Source organism: Lepidochelys kempii, chromosome 13 (genome assembly GCF_965140285.1).
Source record: "Lepidochelys kempii isolate rLepKem1 chromosome 13, rLepKem1.hap1, whole genome shotgun sequence".
NCBI lineage: Eukaryota > Metazoa > Chordata > Testudines > Cheloniidae > Lepidochelys > Lepidochelys kempii.
This window is the reverse complement of record NC_136392.1, coordinates 32,666,611-32,679,233: the sequence shown is the minus strand read 5'-3', so window position 1 is coordinate 32,679,233 and position 12,623 is coordinate 32,666,611. Positions and strand designations below refer to the sequence as shown.

Genomic DNA, 12,623 nt, shown 5'->3' with positions numbered 1-12,623 from the left:
ATTTTTTCATGGGAAATGTTTCCTTCCCTCGCAGATGTTGATTTTTTTTCTTTTGGCCAGGAACCTGAAAACACCACAGCCAATTATTTTTTCCAGTTTCCAGCTGGAAGATTTTAAATTTCGCCTGCCAAAAAACAAGACTTTTTCATTTTCCAGGTTTTTGGGTCCCTGATGAAAAGTCAAAATTTTCTGCCAACCCCTCCCCCCAAATATATTTTCAAACGTCTTTGTTCTTTACAAATATGTATGTGCACAAGCATGTCTTTCATACAGCACGTTTATATCAGGGTCATTTGGCCCTGCTGCATTGACAACAGAAACCTAATGGATTGACCGTCATTTCATTCAACTAGTCAGGATTCTTTGTAAGGGTCACAGGTCTCCTCACAGCGTTTCTCAGGGCCTCCTTGACCTCTCTGCTTCTCAGGCTGTAGATGAGCGGATTGGCCAGGGGAGTCACGACTGTGTGGCCGATGGAGAACACTTTGTTCAGGGCTCTCCAGGTACCAGATTTCGGTAGCATGTAGACAATCATTATGGTCCCATAGAAAAGAGCCACCATAATGAGGTGAGAGGAGCAGGTGGAAAAGGCCTTTTGCCTCCCGGTAGTGGATGGGATTCCCAGGATGGTCACAATGATACAAATATAGGAAGCCAGGGTTAAGAGAAAAGGGGAAACTGCATCTAGGAAGGAAAATATATAAATAAGTGGGGTGATCTGGCTGGTGTCGCTGCAGGAGAGTTGAAACAGTGAGGTGAAATCACAAAAGAAATGGTCAATTTCATTAGGGCCACAGAAAATTAACTGTGGCATAAGACACATGAATATTCTACAAACTAGAAATCCACTTATCCAAGACCCAGCTGCTAGCTGGAGACACAGCCTGCCATTCATAAGGGTGCCATAGTGTAGCGGTTTGCATATGGCTAAATACCTATCATAAGACATCACTGTCAGGAGATAACACTCTGTAGTTACCAGAGAACCAAATAAAACCAATTGTATCATGCAGCCCTCCACAGAAATGGTTCTGTCCCCAGTCAGGAGACTGGCCAGCATCCTAGGCAGGATGGTGGAGATGTAGCAGGTCTCCAAGCAGGACAAGTTCCCCAGAAAGAAGTACATGGGGATGTAAAGGTGCTGATAAGCCACAACTAGCGCAACAATGAGGATGTTCCCAGCCATGGTCACAATGTAGATCACTAGAAAAAGCAGAAAGAGAAGGATCTGCAGCTCGGGGAGATCCCCAAACCCCAGGAGGATGAATTCCGTGACGGACGTTTGATTTTCCCCTTCTCCTTTCTCCATGAGGTGCATCCTGTGACAGGGAAAAAGTAATGAGCATCGAAAGATTTGGCTGTACCAGGAAATTCAGTCGATAGCCATCATTTGATCCCCTAAGAGTTCCCACTGCAAATGGAGAGCTGGGTTTATATTCTCTCACACCAGAGAAACTGCTTCAGGAGCTGGAGACTCCACCACTTCCCTTGGTGCTTTGTTCCAAAAGATAATCACCCACCCTGGCAGCAGACTGCGCCTTATTTCCCATTGTCCTGTGTCTGGGTCTAGCGCCCAGCCCTTGGTTCTAGCTGTGCCTGTCCCTGGGAAATGGAAGAGCCCTGTGGTAACCAGTGGTTTCTCCCCATGGAGATATTGAGACCTCTACTCAAGTCACGTCTCCACAAAACTGATTTTGTGGCTCTATTCTGCAGCCTCCCCAACCTCTCCACGTCTGTTTTACACCATGGCCCCAGCCCTGCACACGGTATTCCAGCATCGGTGTCACCAGGGCTCTCTGCAGATGAAACCCGCCCCCTGCTCCTGTTCTCTGCTCCCCTCTTTATACAGCCAAGGACATCACCAGCCCACGGCCCACCCCACTGCTCTGGGAGCTGATGCTGGGTTTCTCGCCCTCTGTAGCCCCTACCCGTGCTGTGATGGGGGCCATGGTCACACCCAACAGCTGCCCCAGGGAAGGGCAGGAGGGAGGTGGCACCATGGCCATGCCTGCGAAGAGGGAGTGATGCTGACCCACAGCACAGACGGGAAAGTGACTCTGCCTCCGGCCGTGACCAGGCACAAATCAAACCACCCTCGGGGCAGACGCACACGCAGACTCCTCTCCTTCATAGCACAGTAGTGACTGGTCCAGAGACACTGACACTGCTGATAACGAATTACCAGCTATGACAGTTAACTATTAATTACTGGCTGTCAGTCACTGATTGTGTTGTAGCAATTGCAGGGGATCAGGTTCTTACTGCGCTGGGTGCTGTGTAAACACCCAACAATTAGTAACAATTCCTGGCTCGGAGGGCGCTGTGTTGAACTGCAGGCAGAGTCGGTGCCGTCTCCCAGCTGCCACAGGGACCCCCTAACTCAGCCCTGCCAGCCGCTCTCTCACTGCAGCAGTACCGGGGCCTGGGGTGGGAGATACGGGGGGAGAATGGAAAGTCTGCCTGTGCCCGGTACTCATCCGCCCCCGTTACTGCCGTGTCCGAGCTCCTCACAATCTGTAACCTGTTGATCTTCACGCTACTCTTGTGACTTAACATTGGGAGCTTGGGTGCTTCTGAAAATCCCACTCGGTGCCTAAATACCTTTCAAAACATGATCCAAACTGACTCAAAGTGCCCAGCAAGGCTGCGGCTGAGCAGAGAAGGGACCCCAGGTCTCCCGTCACAGGCTGGGGCCCTAACAGCTGCGGACCCCACGCGCTGGAGGAAATGAAGGGAGAGCAGTCAGTGCTCGGGCAAAGGCTGCGACACAGACACAGGGAGTGCTGCTTCCTGACCTGTAAGGATTCCAGTCTCCGTTCTGTGCAGTTCTAACGTACACCCCTTTCCTGGGGAAGCTCAGCACCCCCCACAAAATGCTGATACCCTCTCTGCTCCCACGGAAAGCCACGGAGGAGACGCTCAGCAGGAGACACGAAACATCTCAGTACTGGGCTGGGAAGGTGCATCGGAATCTGTCCCCCCAGGAAAGGCTGGAGAGGCAGCTGAGAAGCAGCTGAGAACCTGAGGGTCCCTGAGCAAAAAATGAGCTGTCCAGAGGAGAGAGGGGACAGCCAGCCAGAGCGCAAGCGGGTGCGGGGAGGAGAGACAGAGGGATGTCTAAGGGCAGAGATGAGAGCTGGGTCTCCTTATGATCCATCCGTGTCGCTAGGTAAAAACCACAAAGCAATCAACTCTGAAGTCCTTCCTCCGGCAGAGCTCCCAGCATGTGAGGACACTGCACAAGGGGGTGCCTCAGACCAAGGGCTGCATAGGCGTAAGGACCTGAAATCTGCCCCGAGGCTAGTGACACTCACCTTCAATCCTCAGCATGCAGCAGCGTGCTCTCCGTGGCCAGGGATTGGGGCTGGTGTCAGTCAGCCTTCGGAGCTCAGTTCCTGGCAGCCCCCTACCTGTGGCTGCTGGGACGGGAACCTCTCACTGCCCAGGGTGATTGCTGGCATCACACAGACCCTTAGTGCCTCCTGCTCTGGGTTCTTGCCTGGTTTATCAGCGAAAGAAGCTCCCCCCTGGGCCTTGCCACTACTGTTGGGATCTCCCCTGGGACTGCTGCCGGCGATGCTCTGGGTTCCCTGCAGAGGGGAATTGATGCTTTCTTCCATGTTTAAACAGTGTAACATCATAAGAACAGCCATACGGGGTCACACCAAAGGTCCATCTAGCTCAATGTCCTGTCACCCAACAGTGGCCAGTGCCAGGTGCTTCAAAGGAAATGAACAGACCAGGGCAGTTGCAAGTGATCCATCCCCTGTCATCCAGTCCCAGCTCCTGGCAGTCAGAAATTCAGGGACACCCACAGCATGGGGTTGTGTCCCTGACCCTCTTGGCTAATAGCCATTGATGGATCCACCGTCCATGAACTTATCTAGTCCTTATTTCAACCCTGTTATACTTTTGGCCTTCACAACATCCGCTGGCAATGAGTTCCACAGGTTGACTGTGCGTTGTTTGTCTGCCTGAGGTCAGACTCCGGATGGTCTCGGCAGTGTTACCCCAAGGGGGTAAAGTTCAGGAGACCTGAAGATCACAGGGTCTGCTCCTTGCTGGTTGCCCAGAAGGGGGAGAACCACCACTTGCTCCATGGTTTTGTGGCTTCCTCTGCACCAGTGTGCGGACCAGGTGAGCCACAGAGGGCTCCAACGATGCAATCTAGCCACAATTTGGCAGCTTCACATTGTCCCCAACATGGGCCCTGCTTGGCATCGTCTGGCTGGCCCAGAATGGACTGAACTGGGTCCCATCCCCTCTGAAGCTGGGGCTGGGAAGGCAGATGAACAATTGTTCCAGTGACAATTTTCCGAGAAACTCTGCTTGCTGTACAGTCACTGTGGCCAGCCAGCCACCCCCAGCATCTTTCTGAGGTCACCCCCATCACTTAGATTGACACTCGCTTTGGCTGGAGGGAGCTGGCCAGAGCTGGGGTGGGGGTGAGGGGCCCAGGCTGGAGGGAGCTGGCCAGAATGGGGGTGGGGGTGAGGAGCCCAGGTTGGAGGGAGCTGGCCTGAGTTGGGGTGGGAGTGAGGGGCCCAGGTTGGAGGGAGCTGGCCAGAGTATAAAATAAATATAAATTAAAAGGTTTCAGAGTAGCAGCCGTGTTAGTCTGTATTCGCAAAAAGAAAAGGAGTACTTGTGGCACCTTAGAGACTAACCAATTTATTTGAGCACTGTAGCTCACGAAAGCTCATGCTCAAATAAATTGGTTAGTCTCTAAGGTGCCACAAGTCCTCCTTTTCTTTTTATAAATTAAAAATCAATTAAAAGAATATAAAACAACATTTAAAAGCATAAAATAAAAAAATACATAATGATATTTTTAAATTTAAAAAATCCTTCGAAATGGAACCCATACGTGCCGGGTGAGAGTCAACGGGACGTGTGCTGCTCTCCTCACACTAGAGGGGTGTCTGAGCACCCCACGCCCAGGCCCTCAAGGACAGGTCTAGACAACAGTCTCACCCCGGCCCTGCGGCAACCCCAGCCCCAGTTAGCAATGAACTGTGAGACCCTCCAGCCTAAGGGAGTTGGACACCCAAATCCAATTAAAATCCCAGCCCTATTGAAAGTTAATGGGGGACTTGGGGTCTTAAGGTTCCTTGAGACCCCCTCCCATACAACCTTGTTGTCTACATGGGGGTCTGTCCAGACATGCTGGATTGGTTGGGTTGCCTTGAAATTTGACCAGCTGATAGGATTTTAACCTGCGTTAACGAACGTGATGAGACTGTCAATCCAAGTGACAACGGGGTGGCCGCAGAATGACACGGGGGTGGCTGGGTAGCTGAGCTCAGAATCTGGCCCCACTGCCTTCTACAGCAGAATGGCTCAGATAATGGCCAGTGGAACCATTTTCCTTCAGACTTCATAGCACCAGTTTCAGAGGGGCTGAGGTTCTGCTTTGGACTTTTAGTTCAGTCCATTCTGAGCCAGCTGAGGGTGCCAATAAGGCCCATATCAGGGACAGGGTGCAGCTGTGGCAGGATGGGTGGATAAAAGTAAACTTCATTACTGTTACCATCAAGCACCCTCCAGCTCCAGATCACAAGCACCTCACTATAAACCTGTGTGGACTGGACATTTAGCAGGGAGCAGCTGTCATCAGAGATGGAGCTGGAAGATGCTCAAAAGATGTGGACGCTCTCTCATACATCAGCGGCTGCTGCCATGTTCTGGGCATCTCAGTGATATCCGTGCGGACGTTATGACATCCAGCTTCTGGCAAAGCTAGAGATATATAGAGCCACGGTTATACCAACTCTGCTGTACCACCGTGAAACCAGGGCTCTGGGGCAGGCTGAGAAGTGGCGGAATAATGGTTTTTGATTCTCGTTGTCTACGTTTAAGCGGGGGAATAGTCCCACTATTGTGGGGAACTTTCCTGGCTTCTGCACTACCCCGGTGAAGTGGGCTAGAGAAAGGATCCGAGTCCTCGCTCCCACTTCCTTTACCCAGTGGCCTCCCTGCCCTTGAGGACTCCCTTTCTACTCTCCTGTGTGGCAGAGTCCTTGTAACCCCAACAAGGCTGGGCCCAGGATTCCTGGGGGGCTCGACCCCCAACCCTGCTGTGATCACCTAGGACAGAGGCTAGGGTGTCCCCACTCCAGGGTGCTCTCTCTGTACTGGGCACTTCTCTGACCCACTGACCATTACATACAAGTTAAAGCAAATGCAAGTTATTTCATCAACAATTAATTTTAAAAAGAATAAGGGAAAATGGGAAAGGTTAAAGGAAACACATCAGCCCGCTCTGTGGCAGGGAACATCACAAACAGTGTCTCTGGAACGTCAGGGCAGTTCACAGTCTGTCCCTTGTAAGTCCCAGGCCTCCTGCTCAGGCCCTGGCTGTGCTGCAGGGATGCTGTGGGTTGGACACTTGCTCTGGTGGTGGCCACACGCTTTCAGGCTCTAAGTGGTAGGATCCTTCTTCCTAGTGTCGCCCCCGCCCTGTCGGGGTTACGATCCAAGCCTGGCCTGCAGAGCCCCTTGGCTGAGGCATCTCCCTGTGCTGGGCCCGCTGCCCAGGGTCCCCCTCGCTCTCCCCAGCTGCTCACCGCACCCAGCTCCGGACTGCTCCAGCCCCAGCTCCACCACTCGGTCTCTGCATGGCTGCTGCAGCTCTGCCTCCAGCTCCTGGGCTGCTTAGACTCATAGAATCATAGAATATCAGGGTTGGAAGGGACCTCAGGAGGTCATCTAGTCCAACCCCCTGCTCAAAGCAGGACCAATCCCCAATTAAATCATCCCAGCCAGGGCTTTGTCAAGCCTGACCTTAAAAACTTCTAAGGAAGGAGATTCTACCACCTCCCTAGGTAACGCATTCCAGTGTTTCACCACCCTCCTAGTGAAAAACTTTTTCCTAATATCCAACCTAAACCTCCCCCACTGCACCTTGAGACCATTACTCCTTGTCCTGTCATCTTCTGCCACTGAGAATAGTCTAGAACCATCCTCTCTGGAACCACCTCTCAGGTAGTTGAAAACAGCTATCAAATCCCCCCTCATTCTTCTCTTCTGCAGGCTAAACAATCCCAGCTCCCTCAGCCTCTCCTCATAACTCATGTGTTCCAGACCCCTAATCATTTTTGTTGCCCTTCGCTGGACTCTCTCCAATTTATCCACATCCTTCTTGTAGTGTGGGGCCCAAAACTGGACACAGTACTCCAGATGAGGCCTCACCAATGTTGAATAGAGGGGAACGATCACGTCCCTCGATCTGCTGGCTATGCCCCTACTTATACATCCCAAAATGCCATTGGCCTTCTTGGCAACAAGGGCACACTGTTGACTCATATCCAGCTTCTCGTCCACTGTCACCCCTAGGTCCTTTTCCGCAGAACTGCTGCCTAGCCATTCGGTCCCTAGTCTGTAGCAGTGCATTGGATTCTTCCGTCCTAAGTGCAGGACCCTGCACTTATCCTTGTTGAACCTCATCAGATTTCTTTGGCCCCTCTGGCTCTGATTCCTGCAGCTCTGCTCCCAGGGCAAGTCTGCTCTCTCTGGGCTGTGCCTCTGGCTTTGGGGCTGCAGCTCTGCTCCCAGGACAGGGTCTGCTCTCTCTGGATCTGGCACAGCTCTGCTCCCCAGCTCAGCTCGGGCCCTTGCTTTCCCCTTAGCTCAGCCCCACTCTGTCTGACCCTGGCAATTCCAGCTTCCATGGAGGACGGGACCTCCCTGGCCTCCTGACCCCCTGATTAGCCTGCCTGCCCTGTCATTCAGGCTGACCTGGAGCATTGGCCTCTCCCCATTGTTCCTGGGGGCTGTCAGTCTCAGGGTCCTGATTCCCCATCGACCCTTCCCCCTTTTTAGTACTGGGAGCTAACAACTAAAACACCCCCACTGAATGTCAGTAAGGGGGCAACAGTCCCCTTACATACGTCAGCTGCTCTGTATCAAGTGGCAGGACGAAATCAGGAATGAGGATGTTTGTAGCCAAACCCAGCAACTGCCTCCATCCGCACCGGTTCGGTTCTAGCAGCTTTCTTGGTACAGACATATTGTCAGGCTGGATGACCAACAAATGCCGAAGGGGGTTTACCAAGCACTGCCACTGTATGATCAGCAGTCACACAGTCACCGAAAGCTTCAGTGGCATGATAAGGTCTCCAGTGATGGACATACATTGAACATCCAGCCAGAAGTCAGGGCCTAGCTAGAGATGGATCCAGGTGGCCAGAGCACATCAGGGCCTAGCTAGGGATGGATCCGGACAGCCAGAGCACGTCAGGACCTACCTAGAGATGGATCCAGGCAGCCAGAGCGCATCAGGGCCTAGCTAGAGATGGATCCAGGCGGCCAGAGCACATCAGGGCCTAGCTAGGGATGGATCCAGGAGACCAGAGGACATCAGGGCCTAGCTAGGGATGGATCCGGATGGCCAGAGAATGTCAGGGCCTAGCTAGGGATGGAGCCGGGTAGCGCTCAATGTGCAACGAATCTAGATCCACCCTATGGGATTGTTGCACTGATGCTCAAGTTGGTGGCTGGGTGAAAGTATTCCTAGCTACGCCAAGGCTGGGTTACCTTTGGGAATTGCCTCCATTCTCAGTGCCTCAGTTGTCTCGCCTGTGAAATGCGGATGGGGGCACTTGCCACCCTTTGCAACATACGTTGAGACCCATGTCTGGAAAGTGGTATGTAGGAGTTCAATCTGATCATTAAAGGGATTGAAGCCACTGTTGGATGACAGGACGCTGAGCTAGATGGACCTTTGGTCTGACCCCATATGGCCATTCTTATGATGTTACACCATTTAAACATGGAACAAAGCATCAATTCCCCTCTGCAGAGAACCCAGAGCATCGCCGGCAGCAGTCCCAGGGGAAATCCCAACAGCAGTGGCAAGGCCCAGGAGGCAGCTGCTTTCGCTGATAAACCCAGCAAGAACCCAGAGCAGGAGGCACTAACGGTCTGTGTGATGCCAACAATCACCCTGGGCAGCGAGCAGCCACAGGCAGGGGTCTGCCCAGGAACTGAGCTACGAAGGCTGACTGACACCAGCCCCAGTCCCTGGCCACGGAGAGCACGCTGCTGCATGCTGAGGATTGAAGGTGAGTGTCACTAGCCTCGGAGCAGATATTCAGGTCCTAACACCTATGCAGCCCTTGGTCTGAGACACCCTCTCGTGCAGTGTCCTCACATGCTGGGAGCTCTGCCGGAGGAAGGACTTCAGAGTCAGTTTTTTTGTGGTTTGATGCTAGAGACACGGATGAATCAGAAAGGAGACCCAGCTCTCGTATCCCTCTGGCTGGCTGTCCCCCTCTGTCTCCCCGACGGCTGGTTGTTTGCTCAGGGACCCTGCCCCTCAGGTTCTCAGCTGCCTCTCCAGCCTTTCCTGGGGGGCAGATTCCAATGTACCTTCCTGGCCCAGGACTGAGATGCTTCGTGAGTGACTCCTCCGTGGCTTTCCGTGGGAGCAGAGAGGGTATCAGCATTTTGTGGGGGGTGCTGAGCTTCCCCAGGAAAGGGGTGTACGTTAGAACTGCACGGAACGGAGACTGGAATCCTTACAGGTCAGGAAGCAGCGCTCCCTGTGTCTGTGTCGCAGCCTTTGCCCGAGCACTGACTGCTCTCCCTTCATTTCCCCCAGCGCGTGGGGCCCGCAGCTGTTAAGGCCCCAGCCTGTGACGGGAGACCTGGGGTCCCTTCTCTGCTCAGCCGCAGCCTTACTGGGAAACCTTGGGAAAGTCATTTTCGATCACGTTTTGAAAGGTATTTAGGCACCGAGTGGGATTTTCAGAAGCACCCAAGCTCCCAATGTTAAGTCACAAGAGTGGCGTGAAGATCAACAGGTTACAGATTGCGAGGAGCTCGGACACGGCAGTAACGGGGGCGGATGAGTACCGGGCACAGGCAGACTTTCCATTCTCCCCCCGTATCTCCCACCCCAGGCCCCGGCACCGCTGCAGTGAGAGAGCGGCTGGCAGGGCTGAGTTAGGGGGTCCCTCTGGCAGCGCCCGGGGCGGCGAGATATATCTCTACATGGTGCCTTGGCACCAGCAATATTCAGAGCCCAGGGGCCCAGCTCCACCATTATTTGGGGCCGGGTGTCCCCCTCCGGCCCACCTGGCACCCCCCCTGTGCCTCCCCCGAGTGTCCCCCGGCCCCCCGCTTGCTGCACCCAGCCCCCCAGCGTGCGTCCCGGGCCCCGGAGCAGAGCGTTCTGTGCAGCTCCATCTGCCCCACTTCTCGACTGCCAGGGCAGACTGACTCTGAGCCTGCCTTTCCACCTCAGACCCTTCCCTTTTCCGGCGGGCCCCTCCCCACCACCGGGGGCTCCCCCACCCGCAGTCACCGCTCCTGCCCCATGCTGGGCAAGGAGGCAGCCCCATCCCTTACCCCCAGTGAGGCTACAGTCAGGGGCAGCAGGAGGGGAGGAGGCGCACGGAGCACCCCCGGCACCCACCACGGGGGAGGCCAGGGAGATTCCTGGCCCTGAGAGGGGCCCTAGGAGCACATGCAGTGACAGTGAGGAGGGTGAGTGTGCTGCTGGGGAGGTCGGGAAAGGGGGGCTCCTCTCCCAGAGCTCGCTGCTGCCGGCAGGGAAAGGGCTTGGGGGAGTCCTCCTCTCTGGCCCCTGTCCCGGAGCAGCCTGCCTGCACCCCAAACTCATCCTCAGCCCTGCCCCACCCCAGAGCCCACACCCCCAGGCAGAGCTTTCACCACCCCCCACCGCACCCTCTACCCTAACCCTGAGCCCCCCCAACCCCAAACACCTTATCCACAGTCCCAGCCAGAGCCCTCATCCCCCTGCACCCTAACCCTCCTCCTGAGCCCTGAGCCCCCTCCAACACCACAAACCCCTCATCTCCAATCCCAGGCAGAGCTCTCACCCCCCTCCCCGCACCCTAACCCTCTGCCCCAGCCCTGAGCCCCTCCAACACCCCAACACCTTATCCCCAATCCCAGCCAGAGCCCTCATCCCCCTGCACTCCAACCCTCTGCCCCAGCCCTGATTCTCTCTAACACCCCAACCCCCCCAACCCTAGACAGAGCCTTCACCCACCACATTCCTACTCTCACCCTGAGCCCCTCCCACACCCCAAACCCCTCATCTGCAGCCTCACCCCACAACCCTCACCCCGGCACCCCCACCCTGCGCACCCCCTCCCATCCCCAGACTCCCTCCCAGAACCTGCACCCCCTTCCTCCGCACTTCCTCCCATACCCAAACTCCCTTCCAGAGCCTGCACCCTACACCCCAATCCCCTGCCCCAGCCTACGGCCTGCACCCCAGACCTCCTCCCCCACCCAAACTCCCTCCCAGAGCCTTGGGCACCTGGGGGGAGGAGTTTGGGCAGAGGCGGGTTCTGGGCACCACCAAAAATTATACAAACCTGCCACCCATGCCTGCAGTTCCTCCCAGCGCGCTCCGACCCGTCTGGCAACTGGGAATTGTTTCTAATTGTTGGGTGTTTACACAGCACCCAGCGCAGTAAGGACCTGATCCCCTGCCATTGCCACAACACAATCAGTGACTGACAGCCAGTAATTAATAGTTAACAATCATAGCTGGTAATTCGTTATCAGTAGTGTCAGTGTCTCTGGACCAGTCACTACTGTGCTATGAAGGAGAGGAGTCTGCGTGTGCGTCTGCCCCGAGGGTGGTTTGATTTGGGCCCTGGTCACGGCCGGAGGCAGAGTCACTTTCCCATCTGTGCTGTGGGTCAGCATCACTCCCTCTTCGCAGGCATGGCCATGGTGCCACCTCCCTCCTGCCCTTCCCCGGGGCAGCTCGTGGGTGTGACCATGGCCACCATCACAGCACGGGTAGGGGCTACAGAGGGCGAGAAACCCAGCATCAGCTCCCAGTGTGGTGCGGTGGGCCGTCGGCTGACGCTGTCCTTGGCTGTATAAACGGGAGCAGAGAATAGGAGCCGGGAGGGGGTTTCACCTCTCCAGACTGGTGACGCCGATGCTGGAATACCATGTGCAGGGCTGGGGCCACGGTGTAAAACAGACTTGGAGAGATTGGGGAGGGTTCAGAAAAAAAGCCACGCAAATGATGTGTGGGCTAGAGGAAATACCTTCCAGTGAGAGACTTAAAGAGCTGGGTCTGTTCGGTGTATGAAGGAGAAGTGACTTGATTACAGCATCTCAGCACCTTCATTGGGAGAAAACCCTGGTTACCAAAGGGTTCTTTCATTGCCCAGGGACAGGCACAGCCAGAGCCAAGGGCTGGAAGCTAAAGCCAGGCACGTTTCAATGGGAAATAAGGTGCACATTTTGTTTATTTTTCCTGGTGAGCGTGATTATCCATTGGAAAAAACTGGCAAGGGAAGAGGTGGATTTTCAACTCCTCATATCTCCAGATCAAGACTGGCTGCCTTTCTGGAAGGTCTGTCTCAGCCAAAAACAACTTATTGAGATCAGTGCAGAGTAAGTGGGGAAATTCTGTGGCTTTTGTTACATAGGGGCTCAGCCTGGATGATCCAATGGTCCCTTTTGGTCTTAAATCTAAGAGTCTGTGAATGAGAAATGTTGGGGGGTGGGACAGAAGAGTGGCAAATTAACTGGGTGGCAGTGCCCTGAGGTGGAAGTGAAGCAGTTTCTCTGGTCTAAGAGAATATAAACCCAGCTCTCCGTTTGCAGTGGGAACTCTTAGGGGATCA

At 54.6% G+C, this 12,623-nt stretch overlaps 1 protein-coding gene across 1 annotated transcript; it reads right to left on the bottom strand.

The window, feature by feature from the left end:
• Positions 1–349: 349 nt before the first annotated feature.
• LOC140897252 (olfactory receptor 11A1) lies at positions 350–1,367 on the bottom strand. The gene has a single exon (XM_073309637.2). It carries the CDS (start codon positions 1,316–1,318, stop codon positions 350–352), a length of 969 nt encoding a protein of 322 aa, XP_073165738.2. The 5' UTR covers positions 1,319–1,367.
• Positions 1,368–12,623: the final 11,256 nt, after the last annotated feature.